The 23,518-nt window shown below is 41.9% G+C and overlaps 1 protein-coding gene across 2 annotated transcripts in view; it reads left to right on the top strand.

Annotated features, from left to right (window-relative positions):
- The window catches only part of LOC119025443 (calcium/calmodulin-dependent 3',5'-cyclic nucleotide phosphodiesterase 1A-like), an 80,135-nt gene that overhangs the window by 42,885 nt on the left and 13,732 nt on the right, over nt 1-23,518 (top strand). For both annotated transcript variants that reach the window (XM_037109001.1, XM_037109000.1), the window contains 8 exons: nt 963-1,076; nt 1,190-1,372; nt 8,537-8,603; nt 10,242-10,358; nt 11,668-11,808; nt 12,273-12,373; nt 16,236-16,361; nt 16,476-16,577. In XM_037109001.1, the coding sequence (XP_036964896.1) occupies nt 963-1,076; nt 1,190-1,372; nt 8,537-8,603; nt 10,242-10,358; nt 11,668-11,808; nt 12,273-12,373; nt 16,236-16,361; nt 16,476-16,577 (951 nt within the window). The remainder of the gene's footprint in view (nt 1-962; nt 1,077-1,189; nt 1,373-8,536; nt 8,604-10,241; nt 10,359-11,667; nt 11,809-12,272; nt 12,374-16,235; nt 16,362-16,475; nt 16,578-23,518) is intronic.

The raw sequence follows: 23,518 nt of genomic DNA, 5'->3' as shown, positions 1-23,518 counted from the left end.
ATGTTTAATATGTCCAACAGAAAATAAAATATGTTTCACTAGAAGGAACTTTCAGTCAATGTTGTAAGTGTAACACATGATTCCGAGACTATAAAACTTTCTTGGGGTGCTTTCAGCTCATCCTTAGCATTTGTTTTTTCACTTTTACTGAGAACTACAGTGAGCAAAGCTCTAGAATAAACTTTGAATTGAGAAGACAGACTGCACAGATCCCTAAAAGTAAAGCATGATGTTTGCTATATGAATAATCATTAGTTTTGTTATCCTCTTTTTTTTTATCTAGTAGTTTTGACTTTTGAGGATTTTTTGACTCCATGCATCACAACTCTGCATTCTGTCACACAAAAAGACTGGAGAGTGCATGTTGTCCATCTCCTCTGTGGCCTCAGATTCCCAGATTTGTGTTTTTGAATCAGGCATTCACTCAGTCATGTCATGAAAAGTCCCCTCCAAAACGATTGGAACAGCAAGGCCAATTCCTTTATTTTTGCTGTGTTTTGGTTTGACTTCAAAAGATGAATATGGACAATGAGTATGTCATCCATGTCCAGATATTTATATTTAGATCTGTTAAAAAACTTTGAAAGTGTTTTTTGTTACTCTGATGTGTGCATTCCAAAAAATGAGCGTGTGTGTTTGTCTGTTTGTCTGTGTGTCGGTGTCTGTCAACTTGGCTGTCCTTTTTGCGGCTAGGTCTGCGGATTTAGACAGAAGGCGTTAAATTGGGGGTCTGTTTTGGTCTGTCAGTTTCAGAGTACACTTTTTTCCACCTCCATTGCTATGTTAATCCAAGCCATCGATGTGCCGGCCAAGTGGTGGCTTTTTGGAATAGAAGGAATATTACACCTCCCTTTTAGATAGAGAAGGCGGCACATTGCTGCCTTTACCCTGCTGCAAACGTGCCGGCTTTTCTATCTAAAAGGGGCCTCTGTACGTGTGTGTGTGTGCATGTCTGTTTTCAGGCTGAAGGGGGTCCTGGAGCAGATGGACCGTGGAGTTGTAGACTTGCAGGAACTCAGAAGAAACCTGGAGCTGGCTGCTGCCATGTTGGATGCTGTTTACACTGATGAGACCAGGTAGGAGTGAATAGACTGAAGGAATGAAACAATATGAAATATGAATGAATTATCAAATCTTTGACACTGGTTGTCCAAGATGTGACTGACAGACCCTTCTTTCTCTTCTAAAGGCGTCTGTTGGACACTGAGGATGAGTTCAGTGAGTTTCAGGCGGAGTCAGTGCCCAGTGAAGTACGTGATTGGCTGGCATGTACCTTCAGCAGGAAGATGGGCGTGGCCAAGCGTCGTCCTGAGGAGAAGCCACGATTCAGGAGCATTGTCCATGCAGTGCAAGCTGGCATATTTGTAGAGAGGTAAAAAAAAAAAAAATGAAATAAAAGCCCTGACAATTATATATATTTCAAAATATTAGACCTCACCTCAGTAGAATTTAAACAAGGTACAAAATCAACATTTGTATCCAAGTTATGATATTTAGGTTTGGTCTGATAAAAAGTAAATGATTGTTATCCTTTTTTTAATAGCTATGACGTGTTTTATAAACCACTGATTAAACATTTGTAATTCCAGTTAGAGCTTTACATTAAATTACTGGTTATTAAATGGTTTATAAAACATTGAATTGTTTGTTTACAGTGAAATAACTATTAACTAAAGTATAATAATAAGTATTAATGTACCACTTATTTTTTGATGGTTATTAGAAACTGTTCAGAATGAGAATCAGAATTCCTTTATTTCTCCCGCAAATGGGGAAATGTCTGTGTCGCAGCAGCCAAAGGACAGTAATATTACAATAATAGTAGGAAAAAAACAATAAAAAGGTAAGAAATAGAACAGAATTGTATATACATAATATTGTACCACATGAACAGTGTAATTGTAAACAGTGTAGTAGTGTATTGTTACCTTTGTACTTCCTTCATTAATTACACCCTCACCAGCTAGCAAACACTCATTCTACAAGGTCAAAAACAAAACAAAAGCAAAACTGGTGTATTTAACCACCTGTATTATAAATGCGGCTATTGCAGCAGAGACTTTTGGTCTGACAGGAAAGCAGTTCTGGCAACTTCTTTCTGTTTTTAGTTTTGGTTACACTAACTTAAGGGATCAGTGTGTAGCAACATGACACTGTTATATTTAGCCTCCAGAGAATTCAACTAATTTATCTAAAAAGATATGCCTAAGGTTTTAATTTTCTAATTTTTTTTAATAATATCTACACCTACAGCTGTAATTTGTGTTTCTCCATTTCCTGTTTAAATGTAACAATGCAGCCATGCATAAAACCAGCTCCATAAAGTGACAGTTTTCCCCGTTTGGTTTCAATTAACTTGCTCTACACAGAGCTCTGACCTCAATGCCAACCAACACCTTTGGAATAAACTGAAACACTCGCTGTGTACCATGCTTCATCACCCAAGCAGAACCCTAAACCCAAACATGCTGATGCTAAAGCTTGTCCATCCTAAGGACAAAAAAATCCAGACATAAAGAGTGATGTAGTTGATGCTGTTTATGCAGCCAGACTGCACAGATTTGTACATTGGGGAAACAAAACAACCTCTCCATGAACAAATGGCACAACACAGGAGGGCCAACTCAAGACTTTGTTGTCCACTTAGATCAGAGAAGACAGATGGTTTGAAAGGGGAGTAAACAAATATATCTATATCAAACTACTACAAACAGATGCAGGATTCTTGTCACATCGATGACACAACAACAACAAGCAACAGAGTGCTCACTTAGAGTGGTGTGGATTTTGGGTAAGCACAAGAAGCCATTCTCAGATGCAGAAATAATAAAAGAATGCATGATGACTGAAGTGATGGACACAGTGTTTGAAGGCAAACAAAAAGAGGAAATATTCAACTATGTATTTTAATTTATGTTAAAATGGAAATGAGATGAGATTTTGTATTCATATTTTGTTGTTTTGAATGAAAAGGACATTTTGTTATGAATATTACATTATTATTGCATGTGGCCTGACCGACCGCAATACATGGACCTTTGAGTCATTGAAAGAAATCTTTGTGGCCCTTTAAGATTTGCATTTGAGTACCCCTATACTAGAGATGTGGTGTAGAGTCTTGGACTGGAGTCACACAGTTGACAGACACTAATCGCCCAGAGGAAAATTTTACTAAAGGAGCTCAATAAGTGTTCTCATTTCAGTCTTGTTGTAGTCTTTTTTGGTCTCAAACATTTCTTGTTTGTTTCTTCTAAAATTCCTAAGGAGCAATAGATGAGACTTGACAGCTAGCAACAGGAGCCTTACACAAGACATGGCGGAGTTTTATTTGAGCCCTCCGTTGGAGACAATTCTTATGGGGACATTTTGCCTCTGCTACTTCTCCAGTGTATGTATCTGAAGAATGTGTGTGTAGTGCGTGAACTACAGTGTGTGACACCATCACTTGATTGGAGAGCAGCTGGAACACTGGAGAAAGAATTCTCTTCAGCTGGATTTGGATCCCACATCATTTACTTTACATAGACAATGAAGCCCATTTTAGGCTCTTTCTACCTTTAACTTTCACCCTTTTCAGTCTTTTTTTCACCTTTTTAAGCTCTTCAGACCTCTTGCTCTACAGCTTTTTAGCCTTTTCAGATATTCATCTTTCTGCCTTTTCAACTCCTTCAAAGACTCTGCTTCATGTTCTGCTATGAAAATGTTAAACTTTTTAAACTCTTTTAACCCTCTTCAACTTTTCTGTCTCTTCATCTTTTTAAAATATTCATCGTTCTGCCTTTTCAACTCCTTCAAACATTCCGCTTCATGTTCAGCTATGAAAATGTTCAAAACCCTTTCAGCCCTCCTCAGCTTTTCTGCCTTTTAATCTTTTAAAAATATTCATCTTTTTGCCTTTCAGCTTCATGTTCAGCTACAGAAACTGTGAAGCTATCAAGCAGATTTTGCTTCAGCCTTCAGCATTCACACTGTATTTTTGAAGGAAACACAATTTTTCTAGTTTTTATACTTGATTATATTTAGGACGAAGAACCCTTTCTGGGCTTCTTTTTAACCAGGATGGTGAAGTGTGATATCCAGAATTAACATTGATGGTAATTCCAAGGAAATTATTACTTTTCACCTGCTCCTCCTCAGCTCAACTGATGTAGAAAGGGGTTCATAGTGCATTCTTTTTTCTAAAATCCACAATGAACTCCTTGGTTTTACTGATATTGAGCATAATATGTTTATGAAATTGTTCTCTGTGTACCACTATGCAAGATTTATCGACTGTGTTGTGCAAAGAGTCTGGAGACGGCGGTTAGGCTGCCTGTAACATCATCCAGCATAACTGGTTTTGGCAGTGGGACAGTTGTGGTCTGAGGAGGCATATCTTTACCTCTAGCAAGTATGGGTCTAACAAACAACCAAGTAAAGTTGCAGTAGAGAGGAAATTAATTTATCAAATAAACAGCAACCAAACCAGGGTAAAAGCCCATAATAATCAAACAAACAAACTGATCTGCCGGCAAAAATGATTAATATAAGGGCAGATTTGCAGACCAACCCACCAGGGTAGTTGGAGCTGGGGACTAACCCTCTACCATAATACAAAGAAACAACCAAACTTAACTGAAACAAAGTCATGAAAACTGGACTATTGCATCCATAAGATAAACATAAAACAATACATACTACCCCAGCCAGCCTCCTGGCTGCTGCTCTGGTCAGATTAAGGAAAAAAGAGAGAGAGCCATGAGCCCTAACCTATTTTATTGGTTATCCTCAATCATCCCGACCACTTTCATCTGGGAGGGCAGGGCCAAGCATCAGCCGCAGTTGTGCACAATGATAATTAGCACAAAGTCAAAAGGGGGTTTTCCCACCATGTTCAATGATGACAGCCTGACATATTTGGTCTATACTCTTCACCAGACATTGAATATTGTTTAGTAGTATGGCACCAAGATCTGCAATGACAGAAACTTGGACTTCCTGGAGGTCACGTGGTGGAGGGCCATGGACATAGCAATGCTTGAACTGGTTCTAGAGATGCAACATGTCGTGATGCAGGGTGATCCTGCTTTTAACAGTGAACAGCACTGACAATGACTGGAGGGTCCAACCAACATGTTGCCTAGCCCACTGCAAAGGTTGCCATGTTCCTGGCATTCAAGGGTGTCACATGCAATGGTCATCTGGCGTTCAATCCATCATGGAGACCCCTATTCACGACGGTCTGATCAGATAAGTTGATTCCATTGACAGTTGTGTTGCAGTGGCATCCCAGTGGTGGAAAGCATAGGTCCTCAGATACAGGTCATCTGCCAGACTGTTCTACCTAGTCCCACCCTGCTGCGCCGGATTGGCTTTAAATTACACCCTCCTCATTTGCATAATGAAGCTGAAATTCATACAGAAATGTAAAATGAAATACAGCAATAAATATGTTTGTGGAAATAAGGGGAAAATTAAAGTGGGAACAAATAGAGAAATACATGTGATGGTCTTAATGCCTTGATTCACATAATACTTGACAAATCACGCCTTTCAGATCACATGGAATGGCTCATTGTCCAAACAACGCTTTCTGGGAACTGGTGTCCCTCAAGGCTTAGTATTGGGACCTCTTCTGTTTTCATTATACACTAGATCACTAGGCTCTGAAATCACATCACATTTACCATTCTTTATTCACTGTTATGCAATTGACACCCAACTGTTCCTCTTTTCCCCCCCATCCTCCAATACCCACTTAGCAATGCGCATCTTGGAATGTCTAGCAGACATCTCTGCTTGGACAGCTGCACATCACCTCGAGCTCAACCATGTAAAACTGAACTCCTCTCCATCCTGGGAAATACTGCCCGCACATGGACCTGTCAGTCACTGTCGAGGACCTCACCGTGTCTTCGTCTTTGACTGCGAGGAACCTGGGCATAATCCTGAACAACAGACTATCTTGCACCTCCAACATCACTGCTGTGGCCTGACTCTGCAGATTTGTCCTCTACAACAGCCGCATCCGCAACATCCTCATAAAGGAAGCAATGCAACTCCTGGTCCAAGAGCTGGTCATCTCCTGTCCGGGCTACTGCAACTCGCTCTTGGCTAGATGCCATGCCTCTGAGATTAAACCATTGCAGCATACCAGAATGCTACAGCACACTTTGTTTTCAAGCTACTGAAATTCTCCCATGTGACCCCCCTCCTCCGTGACCTCCACTGGCTTCCTGTTGCAGCGGCATCCATTTAAAGGTGATAGGGCTGGTCTTCAAAGCCGTCAACGGAACTGCACCCATCTACCTCCTAACATTAGTCAGACCACATGCCCTGCTCTACTTCTCAGCAAAGTCATGACTCTTCTCTGTTCTGGCACCTTAGTGGTGAAACAAACTCCTGACCAGGACCTTTGTTCAGACTTCACCTCAACCCTGCATAGCATGACTCCCTCCAACCCTTGAAAATTGTTTCTTGCCAGCACAAGCACACGCGTTTCCTAGGACCAGAGGGCTAGGAACCCTATTGTAATTGTAAGGATTTTTATTTATTATTATTTTTTAAAAACTACATATATCCGCCTGCAGGGGGCACTATAACCTAGGCCAACACATTTTTGCCTATAACTTCCAAACCATATGTCGCACATTCAAAAACCTTGTATCCCTACATTCCCTGAATGGAGCTGAATCACTTTGAGTTGACCACCCCCACTTCTGCCACTTCTGAAAGTTTTTTTTTTTTTTTCACAAAATCACAAAAACTGGACAACCTACTTTGTAGAACTCCTGCTTGGGATTTTGTCCGATCTGCGTGAAACTTGGCACATACACTCTTCAACTAGACCTGATCTAAAAAGATTCTAAAAAGATTTTTTTTTTTTGTAAACTGTGTGATATCTTGGTCAGACTAAATGCTATTAACACCAAATTTAATATCCTTGGTTGCCATGACACTGGGAAGGGATGAGCTGAATTTGGCAAATTTTGGCCACTAGCGGGCACTAAAAAGATGGGAAGTTTATATCTCTTGAATGGCTACACCGATTTTTACGAAATTTGGTCAGTATGATGTGGGGTCAATCCTGAGTCCGCATCTTGAAGGGGGTCTTTACTGTTCAATGTGGGCATGACTTAGTACAATAAATCTAAATCGGCACACATTCAGCCTTTTGCACTTCCAGTGCACTTCCCACTTACAGTGAATACCATGGCTAAGACATTGGCCTGTGTCCTCACTTTTGGCCCAGGCCCGTCATCCTTTAGGGCCAACTTCCATGGGCTCTGTGGTGCACGGTGTCCAAGTCCCATTTATAACTGCTTGCAGTTCTAGTTTATTTTTTGGCAGGTTAAGTTCTTCTTAAAGGGATATTCCAGTGTAAGTTTAATACATGGTCTAACACACTGTGAAACCATGTAAGACCCCCTCTCGAGAGATCAAGTTAGCAGACCGTTATCTTACATAGTTTTAGCAACCTCAGAAAAAGACCGCACAATAACAACACATTGCAGTACATGCCTTCAATAAGAAACTGCCATCAAAAAGCCACAAATAATGCTCAGAACAACACCAAACTTCAGCAACAGCACAAAAAGCGTTTCAGCACATAGTCTGGGGCATCAAAAATCCCCTAGCTTAGCTGGATTTCTATTGTGAAGCTAAAACCATTTCTCAACTCTTTGGCAACATGCCCAATTTCGTTCTTTTCCCTGTCAGCTCTCAATAATTACTATTAAAGACTGGTAGGTAAGACACATATGAACTTTGATTGCTTTTCCATGGAGTCATAATCATACATTTTCATCCTTGAGCTGTGGAACTCTTCTGCGCTCAGTAATCGTCGCGTCAGGACTTCCCTACACCAGAAAGCTGTTGCAGGACAACAGAGAGTTGTGCTCCTTTGACAATAAAAATCCAGCTAAGCAAGCAGAGTTTTGATGCCCCAAACTATGTGCTGGGACACTATTTGTACTGTTGCTGAAGTTTGGTGCTGTTCTGAGCATTATTTTTTGGCTTTTTGATGGCGGTTTCTTGTAAGAGGCATATACTGCAGTGTACTGTTATCATGTGGTCATAGGTTGCTAAAACTAAGAGTGGAGGCTGTTATAGCAACAGATTAATGCCATGCTTTTGGAATTACGTGTTCAACAATCACATAGGCAATCACTGTTTATGTCCACATACTTATATATTAACAGAGGAGAAACTGTGACTCCTAAAAGTCCAGCTGGACTAAGCTGGAGTTTGACATTATATGGGGAAACTATAATGTCCAATATGATTAGAAATTACTCCGCTTGATAGAACAGTATAAGTTCATATGCTGAAACTTAATGACGCATGAAATCCAGAAATATCTGCCGCTCTGTGGCAATGCTCACTGTGTGTTTAGAACATGGTGACCATGGTGATAAACAATCCATCCCGGTCACAAACTGTGGAGGAAGGCAGATGGAGATCTGCGTGGAGATGGAGTGTTAATATGCATGCAACTGTCTGTCTCTATGCCTGAGATTTGTGCATGATATTTTTATCTTTCTATTTGTGACATCAGGATGTACAGACGGACATCAAACATGGCTGGTCTGACCTACCCTCCCACGGCTTTGACAGCTCTGAAGGTAAAAACTGTTTCATGATTGCATGTTCTGCAGGAAGTGATGATATAGATGTTTGAAGTTCTCCGATGGGTGGAAAATTACTTGCCATATCGCACAAAACTGTGGTGCAACTAATGAAGCTGTAAACTATGAGCACTTACATAGAAACAATGAAAGCACACATAGACAAGAATAACTCATGTTTGGTTAACAGCTATCACTGTCCCTGCTAATGGCCATGCTATTTGTATCCATGCTTATATCCATGCTATTGCTACCCATGCTAATTATGTTGATCATGCTGAAATGACAGTGTTTGATGGTATAACGTCTGACTATTAACCACAGCCCATTCTCAGTTTCGGAAAGAATGTTAACCATTTGACAGTTAGAAACACTGACTGGAGTAGGACTTTTCCATTCAGCATTTAGAAAGCTGCTACCATCTGCTGCTACCATCAGGTTTACAAAGCTGCTGTTATGAGACTTAATGACCTTAAGTCCCTTAAAAGGAGGGGCATCACAGAGAGCAATTAATATGCATTATTATTTCTGTAATTAATTAATCAAAATGATGTTTAATTTTGACAGCCCAAGTATACATATAAACAGAAATCTAATCAAATGAAACCATTCTGTCAGTCAGATCCTACTCTGAAAGAAACATGAAAAGGAGGAAGCAGAAGAGAAAAGTAGAATAAAGACTGAACGGAGACTCAAAGTTAAGGAAAGACCTGAGGAGGTACAATAGAAAAGAGGAGGTAGGAATGGCAGTGAGTTAACAGAAGAAATGGAGGAGGGCAAGATGGAAAGGTAAGAGTTAAATAAAGAAAAATAAAGAGAGGGTGGGGATGAAGTACCAGCAGGGAGGTTTGTAGGGGTGAAGAAGGAGGAGATGGCAGGAGACTGGAAAATGTACGCAAAATGGTTGAGGTAGAAAAGGCATGGAAGAAAAGGAAATCAGGAAGTATAGGAAGGAAGCGTTTAATTTCTACTCTACCTTAAGTTTACCACCTCTGTGTCACCAGTTTGCCAAGTCACCACAATGTTTGTCTGCATCCTCTTGTGGTAAGAATGAGTATTACAGAAACATGAATTGAATTTCTTTTTCTGGTGCACCATATTCCAAGTGTATTTTATTTATTTTTTTACATGTGTGTAACAGAGTTATGAAGAAATGTTCCTATCAATAATTTGAAGACTGAAAAATAAATTAGAACTTGGAAAATGGAGCAACAGAAAAAAAACAAATCTCATTTGCCCCTCAGGGTTTCATAGCCTTTGGACAGTTTGTGCTTGGTCTACATACTAGATGTAAAAATTTTGTGTTAATCAAATGATTGTCAAAAATGGCTAACTTCCTGTTGCCACAACATGGCGCAATGACTACAGCTCCTAAATTGCACGTAGATGCGTTAAGACTGGGATGACTGGACAATGAACACTCAAGTTACAGCATGTTCCAGTATCATCATTATTTTTGTGACAAATTAAACACCAACAGACATTGATTATTGTACACAAATCTCATCACAACCAATGTATACATTGCAGTTGATGCAGCAGTCGCATGCATTTTTGCGTTAGTTGTTGAGATGGTGATGGTGATGACAACATGTCAGAAAATGTCTAGCCTAAGTTTTCCTGCTTGTTTTCCAGGAAGTGGATCAGTGGTCATTTGATGTTTTTTCCTTCCACGAGGCCACAGGAGACCACGCCCTCAAGTTCCTGGTCTATGACCTTCTTACCCGCTATGACCTCATCAACAGGTTTAGGGTACACACATCTTCATATCATTAACACTGCTGGTGTGGGGCCTAATGTCAGGGTGGGTGCAGCTCAGTGTACTGGGTAGACAGATCTCTAACAAAAGGGTGAGGTTGCCTCTAAAGCTCACTAATCAACACATAATCTTTTGTTTTTAACAATCTGTATGAAAAGCCAAAGTGAAAAAAACAGATTGTGGTTTTGTGTGGAGTTTAGTATAGTTTGGTAAATATAATATTTAGTTATTTTACCCAGCCAAGAAAACAGTCCAGCACAAAACAACCCATAAAACTATAACTTCCAGTTGTAAATGTAACTTAGTCTCGCTTCCAGCAGCTGTAAAAACAATCAATAAAGATGACCAGTACTGTGTGATGCACTGCGTTTGGACACAACACATCTATTAAAGCACCTGAAAAATAGTCACATTGACCAAAAACGGATCTTATCTAATAAATCTTACCCTCTCTCTTCTCGATCAACTCCGAGCTGAACTCCTCACAGCTTCCGCCTTCAATGCAAGATCTAGTTGTTTGTACCTGAAGCTCCTGCATACTGTCTTGTAATGTCTTACAGGCAGCTGGAAAACAATTGATGAAAGTGGTATGAATAAAAAAAAAAAAGTAAGTCACAGTAAAATTAAACAAGGAAAAGTTACTTACACATGATGGCGTCATTATCAGCATCATGTAAATCTCGACTTGCAGTCATAGCTCCGAGCAAATAGGAGGTCACGGCCTCGTTATGAGGCGAGGTTAGTCTGTGAAAACAAAATGCTCACAGCGATAAACCTCCGTGTCCCTCTGCGGTAGCGAAGAGCCCTCAGTCGGCGACATTCTCCATGGAGACCCTTTTTAACTTGGTCCCAGGAGAGAAAAAAAAATAATAATAATAATTGTGTGTGTCTATTTACGTACATACACAGTAATTAATCTAGCATACTTATAATCAATTCAAGCTAAAATTTAAGAGTCTATAATTAGGCTATACTGAGAAATTTTCTTAAAATTATGTTAATACCTTTTCAAAAAATGTCACCTGGGGTAAAACTCCCCCTGCTATGCTGATTTGCATTTGTATAGCTCAGAGCATTTTCATTTACATGTTAAAGCCTCCCCTAGAATTAGGGGGAGGGGGTCATGGGGGGGACGACAATTCACAGCAGTTTTCGGTGTTGCCTGCAAATTGGCATTTGCAATCGTAAACCTGAACTCCCAAGACAATCTACACTGCCACATACTGACGAAAATCCCACTTTTCATGCAGTGGTAGTTGTCATTCTACCTATAGTAACTGGTATTTGTAATGCTGTGTTCAGATCCCAGTGCAGGCTCTGGTGCAGTTTGTTGAAGCACTGGAGAACGGCTACAGCAAACACAAGAACCCCTACCACAACCTGATTCACGCTGCAGATGTCACTCAGACTGCACACTTCCTGATGCTGCACACAGGACTGATGGTAACACACACTCGCACACTATCTCTATAAACTAGGGCTGGTGTGGTCCATGGGCCAAAAGGTTCAATTTGGCCTCCCAGATGTTTCTAGCAAAAAATAGAATAAAAATGATGATCATGATGATTTTTGTGAGCTAAAAATGCTTTTTAAATATGTAGTTTATATGTGCATTTTCTGTTAGTCCCGAATTATTAATTATGTTTCATAATCTGAGCATGGCAGACATAAAGAAAAGTCATAAAGAAAACTTTGGATTCAGGTAACATATGGTGTCTTAACAATACAGTATAACAGGGGTTTGCTTTTAGCCTATGGCCCACCATGGAGTTACAGTTTTGTCCCTTTGAGGGGAAAAATTTAGGGCAGCCCTGCTATGGACTGTAAATTGTGGAAAAATGTGACTGATTTTACCCTCATTAGCTAACAAAGTGATGTCATTTTTGTATGTGTCTGTTTGTGTGCAGCATTGGCTCAGTGAGCTGGAGATTCTTGCAATGGTTTTTGCTGCAGCAATTCATGACTTTGAACACACAGGAACCACCAACAACTTCCACATCCACACCAGGTAATGAATGCAGCAATATATTCAGACTATTCAATATTATAGAAAGATTATTAAAGAATCTGTGTAATCTGATACAACAGTGACACTTCCTTTTTCTCACAAACTGAGCCTGATGGAACAGGAATGCAGGCATGCTTTTTAATATGAATGAGTGATTTTAGATTAAAAAAACATTGACATTTTGGGCTATTTTGCTTCCATGACATATCTTTATTCTGACTAGTGGAAAGAATTATACACATGTAGGTGTTTATTTGAGTTCAGGGGCCTCATTTATAAAACTGTGCGTAGGATTGACGTCAAAAGGTTGCGTACGCACTTTCTGTTTCGTGCGTACACACAAAAATATCCAGATTTATAAAACATTGCGCACGCACGTCCTATGTCGATTTCCCTTGATAAATCACAATCCACTCTAAATGTGGCGCTCCTGTGTGCGAGTCATACCACACCCATATTTGCCTATGAATATTAAGAGAAATGCCCCTAATTAATATTGATTCATTACCGAAACCACAGCGAAAGCAGAAAGAAAGGCGAAGAAGCGGAATTTCACACAGTGTAAGGTGGAAGTTCTTGTCAGGGAGGTGGAGAGGAGGAAGGCTGTTTTATTTGCTGGACACAGTGTTGGGGTCACCAATGCCAAAAAGGCTCTAGAGTGGCAGCATATGGCGGACAATGTCAATGCCAGCCCACAAGGAGCAGAAGACCCTGGTATGTAATTTGTATTCCCATATTTGAAATGAGTGTAAACCAAATACATTCAAGTTGTGTTCACACATTTATGTACAATTTATTTATGGTCCAAGTGAGGTCAGTGCTGCAGCTGAGCCATGTGCACCCAGCATCTCCACTGCACTCCGTGCATCCAGCCCTCCAGCAGCCATGTCCTCACAGATGCAGTCCTGCAGATGCAGAGAGGCACCATCACTGCATTAAATCAAGTTGCCAGAGAACTGCGAGAGGTCAAAAATGTCCTTTCCAAGCTAAACGCCACTATGAAGGAATTCATAAATAAATGATTGAATTTGTTTCCATACCTGTATTTTTACAATGCATCACATCCAAACACTGGCACACAGTAGCAGCATTTGGCTCAAAGGCCTGGGAATAGGGGTCTGGGTTCGGGCCAAGACGATCAGCGTCGGGGGGCAAGGCGACACCTTTTAGCTGTGCCACGTTGTGTAGCACAGAACACACTCTCACTATAGTGCAGACCTTCTCGGGCTTGTAGGATAGCGTTCCTCCTGTGCTGTGGAGACACAACCACCTGTCCCTCATGAGCCCGATGGTGCGCTCCACAACAGTGCGCGCCTGGCTGTGGCACAGATTATAGGTCCTCCCCTCTGCGCTCTGTGGGTTGGGAAAAAAAGGGGTGGGCAGCCACCGCTTGAGGGGGTATCCACTGTCGCCTACAAGGTTAACACTAGGAAAAAAATTGCAAGTCTTAGGATTTCCACATTAATTAGCCATACCTAGAAGCCACACATCACATACAGTGCTGGCCTCCAGTCTGCGCCCAACACTGCTGTGTCTCAGTATGAATGAATCATGGGTTGACTAAGGCCACCGAGCCACTACACTTGTAAGCAACATGTCTGCATCACAGATGAGTTGGACATTGAGGTAATGAAAATGCTTACGATTTATGAAAGCAAATTCATTCTCACTCGGTGCTCTTATAGCAACATGAGTGCAGTCAATGGCACCGATCACATTTGGGAAACCGGACATTGTTTCAAATTGCGCTTTTTTATTTGCCCTTAGGAAACTTTATGTACTGCTGCGACAAACCAATTATGCCTCCTAACACGTCTGGCATGACACGGCTAAAGGTTGGCTGGGATATCCCTGACCTGTCAGCCAATTCCCTCTGGAATGTGCCGGTTGCCAGAAACCCGAGTGTTGTGAGCACTTGAAGCGGGACTGGCACGGCGTGGTTTATGCGGGTGCTCCTCTCCAACGCTGGGCCCAATACCACACAGAGATCCAAGAGGACAGCTAGCTCGTGGGAGTCGGAAATGGCTCATCAGCCACTCATCACTGTTGGCCAGTGGATTATGCTGGTCTCTGAAGTTCCGCTCCCTCCGCATCCTTCCGTTTGCCACATCCTCCAACAGTGCCAAAGCAGCCATTGTGCGCCATAATGCATTGTGAATACATGCCTTTATATACCCATCTATTTGGTAGTATCTGTTACTTGTGTGAAAATTACCTTGATTGGCAAACAGTCCTTCAGACTAACAATATAAGATAATTATAGTCTTTATTTGTATGGCAACAAAACACAGTTACAAAGTGTTTTATGCGTTATGCACTGAAAACAGAGATGAAATGAAATGGGCTATAAGGTATAGGATATTAATGTATTAAACTGTATTCATATCAGTATAAACATGTTTTGTCCTACTGTTGTCTTACTATTGTCCTAAATCATATGTTTCCTGTGTGCACTCCAGAGAGTTTGTTTGTTTATTCATTGTAGATTTTTTTTTATCCATGTCTTGCAAAAAAACTGTTCATGAGAGGTAATATTACTATTTATTTTACACAGTCAGTATCAGGGCGGCTGTAGCTCAGCGGGTAGAGCAGGTCGACTAGTGATCAGGGCTGAGCTGCATGTCAAAGTGTCCGAGATATTGAACCCCACATTGCTCACTAGTGAGGGCCCTACGATGAGCTGGCAACTTATCCAGGGAGTACCCTGCCCTCGCCCTGAGACAAGGCTGGGATTGGTTCCAGCAGCAACCCCCTGCAACCCCATGGAAAGGGATAAGCGGTTACAGATAATGACATGACATGACATGAAAATCAGCATCAGTTTTACACAGTTTCTCCCTTTTCTTTCTTCTGCCATCAGTGGCACAGTTTCTCCTTACCCCAGTTATGTGCGTACACATGGGTCAGAGTTAGCGCGGAGGACTTCACATTTTCCCGTCAAGTTCTCTTTTTATAAATCCCAAGGTGTGCGTAGAGAGTGGCACATGCTTTCTTTTGTGTGTATGCAATGTTTATAAATGAGGCCCCAGGTTTCTGTTCTGGGCATCAATGCAAATTGTTGCACATTCAATCAGCCTTGTGTGCATATTTAATAATTGATTATCAGAACAATGTAAGTTATAAACTAGAGCAGCCTATCAGACATATATTGTATGTTAGTTACCATTTCTACCCTATTCACCATGTTTTGTCTAAAATGTATTAATTTATGGCCATTTTCTCAAAATGAACTACAGTACAGTAATTAACTACAGTAATGCTTTGTGCTAAACAGGCTCAAAATGACAACTGTGACATGAATATATTTAGCAGATAAAATATTCACCATCTTACTTTATCATGATAGCATGCTCGCATTTTCTAATGCATGCTAAACAGATAGGCTTACAGATGAGGCTAATAGAAATGCCATTAGTATTGCAGGTAATCTGTGATAGACCAAAATATTGGAATAGCTACATTAACTACAACAACTTAGTGATCTCACTCAATAAAATAAATGGGCTGACCAACTTCATCCTTAGTGGAACATGACTGTGTCAATCAAATTTTACTGCAATCCATCCAGTAGTTGTAGAGATAAGAAGTGCTAGAATAAAAGTCAGGGGACCACTAAAGTCTGTAGGATTTATCCTCCAGACACAGTGGCAATCAGTGTAATTTTACTGAAATATAATACTGTAGACTGTTACTAATACTGGATGTTCAGAAACATTGAGACAGTGTACAATTCTTGACAGAAACATTTGAATGAATGTCTTAACCAGGAGAAGAACAAGAACAGAGACATGTTGTTTTTGGGGCTTCTAAATATGACAGACTACAAAAAATGTCAGCACCTGATTGGATGTGTGTCTGATAGGTCAGAGGTGGCCATCCTGTACAATGACAGGTCGGTACTTGAGAACCATCACGTCAGTGCCGCCTACAAGCTGATGGCAGAGGAAGACATGAACATCCTGGTCAACCTGAACAAGGATGACTGGAGGTGCACACATAGATCACACTTTACTGATGACTTGATACAGATATACTTTGAGAGCTGAGGGCTCTATCCTGGTGACTGCTCAACGATTATCTTGTATGTATTGATTTTTTGCAGGGAGCTGAGAGCTCTGGTCATAGAGATGGTGATGTCCACGGACATGTCGTGTCACTTCCAGCAGATCAAGACCATGAGGAATTCTCTAACACAGACACACAGGTCAGAGCTATAACCATGACCTCTGATCTCTGATATTCAGCAAATGCATAATTTATAGGTTTACTGTTATACTAAAAATGTCTAATGTTGAAATATTTTCTCATCATTAAGAGACACCAAATGTATGTATTTATTTTTGTTCTCAGTAGAATCCAATAATCTGAGTTTGAAGATTGTAAGGGAAAGGCTAGGGTAGAGATCTGCTAATTCTCAGAAGAATTACAAACTCTTTAATACATGAAGATGAAGAGAAGACCTGGAGAGCTCTCTGCAGTCTTTCAGATTATCTGGATTTATATACAACAGAACAGGGGTCACATACTTTCTGACATTTGTTAATCAGTCCTTAGCCAAAACAATGACCTCCTGGTGTTTGTGTTGATCGTGAGTCAAACCAACAGTGAAAAATGGTGGTGGGAATATTCCAGTCTGGAGCCCTTTTGCCTGTTCTTAAGTTAAACACCTGCTCGAAATTGATGTTACTCAGACCAAGGAAAAGTTTCAGTTAATATTTCAGAGACATGCTAAACCCTCTGGTTTGCATCTTTGTGTAGACCTGTATCTCAGACTCAAGTAAGCTTAGGGCCACTGCCAGTATTGTCATCTCATAGGAGGGCCACTACAGTGTTCAAGTACTCCAAGGTGCAACATTTCTGAAAATTTCCATTTATTTCCATTATTAACAAAATAATCCAAAAATGCAAACACATTTTTTTTCATAATTGATATTAGTTTTTAACAGTGCAAATCTTTATCCCTACTCTTAAATAAACCCCTCACTTAAGTAACAGATGAAGTACATTTTAATGCCTAGTAGCACTTATTTATTTTATATTTAACAAAACATGCGTGCTCATTAGAGCTGATCATTTTTACCAAATAAATGGTAGTCGGTTTTTCCTAGTGTTGCACAGTGGTTGGGGTGACACTGTTTACTTTAGTGGGCCACTGCCCTGTTTTGCTTTTAAATAAATTATTTGTTCTACGATGGACACTATGACCCACCTCAGCCCTGGTAGGTCATCTCCAGCACACTCAAACAGACTATTTATTCCCCCACTTTGCAGCTGCAAACCTATCTGTATGATGCAATCCAGAAAGGGGAGTTTTCTCACTTCTAAAGAAGAACAGCTTCTAACATTTCAAACTGATTAAAGGGATATTCCGGTAAAAGTTTAATCCATAGTCTGACATACCTTGATACCGAGTACGACCCCCCCTCGAGAGATAAAGTTTGCGGACTGCTAGCTTACGTAGTTTTAGCATCCTCAAAAACGACCACACAACAACAATACACTGCAGCAAATGGATCCAAGTATAAATCACCATCAAAAAGCCACAAATAATGCTCAGAGCAGCACCAAACTTCAGCAACATTAGAAACAGCACATATTTCAAGGCATCAAACATTTGATATCGTTGCCGGCTTTGTCGGAAAAGATAAACAAAACTCACCTCTGTAGCTGCAGGCTCGTTGTGGGGAAGCCCTGTGAGTCAATTACCGAGTGCGGGACTCTACTGCACTCGGTAATTGAGGCGGAAGCAATCCTCCACCAACACTGTTTACAGTGGAGGTGGAGTGCTCCACGCCACACAGCTAAGTCAATCAAGGTGTGGATGAAGGACCCCCAGATCAAGACCCTGTAATGGCCAGCTCAATCTCGACCTGAACCCCATTGAAAAGCTCTGGAATGTAATCAAGTGGAAGACGGATGGTCACAAGCCATGAAACAAAGCTGAGCTGCTTGAAGTCACTCAACAGCAATGTCAAAGACTTGTGGAGAGCATGCCAGGACACATAAAAGCTGTGATTGAAAATCAGGGTTATTCCATCAAATATTGATTTCTGAACTCTTTCTGTGTTAAAACATTAATATTGTGTTGTTACAAATGAGTATGAACTTATAACATATCCTTCCATGTCTGTCAACACCTGTCTGTGCTATTTATCTGATCTAAAAAGCATAGGGAAAAGCTTCAGCCTCTCTTGGCCTGTCCAAGATAAGCTAGTATAGATGAAGCATGGGCGGGTCATTTTTGCAGTGTCTCATCCCAAGCATGGAATGAAACCTCTTTCAAAACAACATTTAAGAAAGGTGCTATATAAATAAAGTTTATTGTAATAATGTTATTACAATGTTTTCCCTTCATCTCATATATAAGTAACCTTGCTCATTTTCAGAAATGCTTACACATATACAGAGATTTTCCACAGTTTTAAGATTAATACACTACGTAGAGATAAACCCCTTCTTCTTTTTCCAGTTCAGTAAAAAGTCCAGGATATCAGAATATTCAGAACCAATCAAAATAAGCATTTATGATACAGAATTGATGACCTTCTGAAAAGTGTGTTGATTCATGCACTCATTACCTGGTCAGAGCTCCTTTTGCCCTGTACAATGCAGTGTTGGAGGTGATCAGGTGGTATCACCAGGTGTTGGTAGGTCAGGTGAGTTGGCTGGCCAGTGAAGCACAGTAGTTGTACTGCCTTATTTTTCCCTCTCATGTTTGCGCCATTGTCATATGACCTCTGCAGTCATCAAAAGCAATCTGAATCTCCTCCAGCCTTTTAAAAATTAGAAAAGGCCTCTCGAAGACAAATTTCGCAATGCCAGTGATTGTACAACAGCAAAAGTCATTTCAGCACTGTTCTCCACCGATTATGCTCTGCCTCAAGGAGGGCCTGCTCGTGTTTGTCTAAGGTTGTACCTTGTTTTAATCAAACTACCAATTCTTTCCATGATGCCAAATTCTTATGGTGTTCTGTACTATTTTCATGGCTAGTCAAAGCAGCACTTGCATTTTCCAATCATTTAGTCCTCCGCTTGTTAAATGCATTTGTTTTGCAGAGTTTACAACAAAAGCAAAAAAGACTGTTATTCTATGTCACCCAGCTTCTTTTGATCCTTTCACCATTGACTAAGGTCCTGTTGAAGTACTGGTGGTGGCAACCACTTCCATCATCTATCCGAGGAAAAATGAAATCAGGTGGTACATGATACAGCCCTCTCTGAACCAACTCTGTTCTCATTAGGTCTGTTACATGAAGATGCCAGTCAGCAGGATCAGCTGAAGGTGAATTGCCAGTGTTTGCTGCATCTAGAGGGCACATGAAGCACACTTTTTCATCTGTATGTGTGATAACTTACCACACACACACACACACACACACACACACACACACACACACACACACACACACACACACACACACACTTTACTTTCTAAGATATAGAAAAATATGATGTCAATGTAATGTTATTGTTACGGTGGAGATTATATTTTTGGACCCAAATTTATTGTACACACTGGTGCTGGAAGGTGATGTGGACAGACAGATAGACAGATAGATAGATAGATAGATAGATAGATAGATAGATAGATAGATAGATAGATAGATAGATAGATAGATAGATAGATAGATACTTTATTCATCCCCTCAGGAAATTCTATGTATCCCATAGCTCACAGTACACAACATACGTACACCTTAAAAAGACAGATAATACACACAACCATAAAAAAGACACCCATTCAATCAATAAAAGAATAACAATTTGAATAAAAGAAGTGAGGGAGGTGAGGGTGGATTGGGCCTGGCACCAAAGCCTAGGTCAGTGGCCCCTGTCCACTACTGAACTGTTGAACAGCCTAATGGTCGTAGGGACAAAGGACCTCCTGTGGCGCTCAGTCCTCGAGCACAACGCAGTTAACCGGCTGCTGTGGCTACTGCTCTGCTCCATCAGGGTGTGGTGGAGGTTGTCCATGATGTCAGACAAGTTGATCCACATCCTCCTCTCAACCACGACCCCCAGTGAATCCAGGCACCTTCCCAGCACTGAGCCTGCTTTCCGTATCAGCTTATCAAGGCTACTGGTGTCCCTCTCTGTCGCACTGCCTCCCCAGCAGACAGCAGCATAAAAGATTGTACTTGCCACCACCGACTGGTAGAATATGTGCAGCATCTCCCCACAGACATCGAAGAACCTGAGCCCTCTCAAGAAGAAGAGCCGGCTCTGGCCCTTCCTGTAAACCACATCAGTGTTTACAGACTAGTTGAGCTTGCTGTCCAGGTGCACCCCCAAGTACCTGTAGGACTGCACCACCTCGATGTCCTCGCACCTGATGTTGACCCACTGTAGTGGTGGCTTGCAAAAGACCTGCAAAAGACGATGACCATCTCCTTGGTCTTCTTGGTGTTTAGGATGAGGCTGTTCCTCTTACACCAGCTTCTGAAGGCTCCCGCAAGGTACTTGTACTCTGCCTCTGTCCCATCCTCACACACACCACAATAGCTGTGTCATCAGAATACTTATGAATGTGGCAGCCTGACATACTTTGGTCTTCTAGTCAGATAGTCAGTGATCCAGGATGTGAGCGCAGGTTCGACTCGCATTAGTCCGATTCTTCTCTCGTAGCAGCAGAGGTCGGATGGTGTTAAAAGCGCTCAAGAAGTCAAAGAACATAATCCTCACTTGACTCCCCGGCTCATCTAGATAGGAGTAGGCCTGATGTAGCAGGTAGAGGACAGTGTCGTCCACTCCGATGTGTTCCCGGTACCCGAACTGCAGGGGGTCAATGCGTCTATGGCAGGGGTGTCAAACTGATCCAGTAAAGGGCCATGTGGCCGCAGGTTTTCATTCCAACCAAGCAAGAACACACCTATTCCAAATCGGGTGTGTTCTTGCTTGGTTGGCTGATTGGTTGGCTGATCCAAATCAGGTGTGTTCTTGCTTGGTTGGAATGAAAACCTGCAGCCACATGGCCCTTTACTGGATCAATTTGACACCCCTGGTCTATGGTCTGTGTCTCAGGAGATGGAGGATCAGCCACTCCAGTATCTTCATGATGTGTGACGTGAGGGCCACCGGTCTGTAGTCATTGAGCTCGGCCGGGCATCCAGCCTTGGGAACTGGCACAAGACATGATGGTTTCCACAGGACCAGGACCCTTCCTATCGATAGGCTCAGGTTAAAGAGCCGCTGGAGAGGCTCAGCCAGTTGGTCTGCACAGACCTTCAGCAGCATTGGGCAAACATCATCTGGGCCAGCCGCCTTTCCTGATCGCAGTCTCCTCAGCTCCATCCTCACCTCATCCACTGAGAAGAAGGGAGGGGAGCTAGGAGGAATGGGAGTTGTTGCTGCAGTGTTGGGGCTGGAGCAGTGAGGAGAAGCTGGTGTAGGGGAGGGGGCTGATGCTGGAGAGGTGGAGGGGAGTGATGGTGAGGCCGAGCAGGACCTGGTCGCCGTGTTCAACCTATTATAGAACAGATTAAACTCATTAGCCTTGTCCACATCAACTGCTGTAGCCTGGCTGTTTTTCAGTTTGTAGCCTATAATGTTCTTCATTCCCCTCCACACCTCTCCGGTGTCGTTGTTCTGCAGCTTCCTCTCCACCCTCTGCTTCCTCTCCACCTTCTGCTTCCTCTCCACCTTCTAGGGCAGGCAAGCTAGCAAGCAGGCTGGCAGGCAGGCAGGGAAGGAGGGTTGAATAGGGCTGGTGTGGAGGGACTAAGGAGAGCACAGGCAGAGCAGAGCAGTTACGGTACTGGAGACCTCTGTGTAATGCAATAAAGAGAAATCGCATGAGCACAAAGCAAGAGCGCAGAAAACACTACACAGCAGCACCAACAAGCCACCGTATAAGATGCAATAGTCTAGCGCCGAAGTGGTGGAGAGACAAGGTAGAAATAAGCAGTCGATGATAAGATGATCCTAATCAGGTGTGCCACTCAGCTGTTGTTGCTGCAGCTGCAGCCACGCCTACAGACACACACACACAGAAGAAGCAGGTGAGGGAGAAAAGAGGGGGGAAAGGCAAAACATAGAACACACAAAGAGGCTGCCACAACAGCACTGTGACAGCTATTGTGTGACTGCAGCATGAAGCAGAATCTTATATTTCACTAGCAAAGACCACACCGTCAACAAGATGCATTTAAACAATTTATTATGAAAGAAAAAGAAAACAAAACGTTGAAGATCTTGGATCTTCAAGTTCTTCGAGTGCGTTGTGGGGAAGCTCTGTAGAGAATCTGCTGCCGCACCCAGGCAGCGACGGCCCCCCAAAACCTCCAATCACTTGAGATAAGATTGTGTGGATCTGAGATCTTTGAGATCTGAATGGATGTAATGATGATACGTTTGGGAGGACCAGCAGCCCATGAGTCACATGAAATGTTCTGGGATGCCATTACAGGAAGCTGAAGTGGCTGCTCTGATCCTGAATGAGTGTCCTGAGTAGTTAACAGGTAAAATACCAGACAATGAGAGCACATGGCGAAAGTGATGGTTGAACCAGAATCGAGTAGCCACCGGATTCAAAGATGAAGAGAGGATCCATCATAGTGATGCTCTGAGGTTTGTGGAATACCATACCATAGTGTCGTCTGAAGAGTGAGACAAGTCTGAAATGCATGCATGGCGGCTGAGTCAAATTGAATGGTAGAGTTAGTGAATTCAGATTATGTGAGGAAACTGAAAAGCAAGCAAGAACATAGCTTTCACAGTTCAGGCGACTTGAGGAGTGCCGTACCTGGGAACGCATGGTGTGGAGGCAGAATGACAGAAAGTCAGCAGTAAGTGAGGGCTTTTAGCTGGTTCTTGACATAGGAGTCCTTTAAAAAGGGAAGTTATGGAACTGCCGGTTGTTGGCTTAGAAAAGAAGCTGATACTGCAAAGGTAAGCTTTGATGGTGTGTGTTTTAATTGCCATGATGGAATGGGCATAAGTAATGAAAGAAGTCAAGCTGATGAGATCGAACAACAAAAATGTTATGTAGTATTGATCGTGAAAGTAATGGAAGCTTTTCCAAGCTGTCCAGGTGGAAGAGAGGATTGAGGGTGATGGCTGTTGATGATGGAGCTCTGGGAGTACCCCATCAGGGGTATTAGCGCAGGATTTACAGGTTGAATGTCAGTGCTGAATATGGAGGAACCG

This window comes from Acanthopagrus latus, chromosome 9 (genome assembly GCF_904848185.1).
Source record: "Acanthopagrus latus isolate v.2019 chromosome 9, fAcaLat1.1, whole genome shotgun sequence".
In the NCBI taxonomy this organism is placed as follows: Eukaryota; Metazoa; Chordata; class Actinopteri; order Spariformes; family Sparidae; genus Acanthopagrus; species Acanthopagrus latus.
This window is presented reverse-complemented; position numbering and strand designations above follow the sequence as displayed.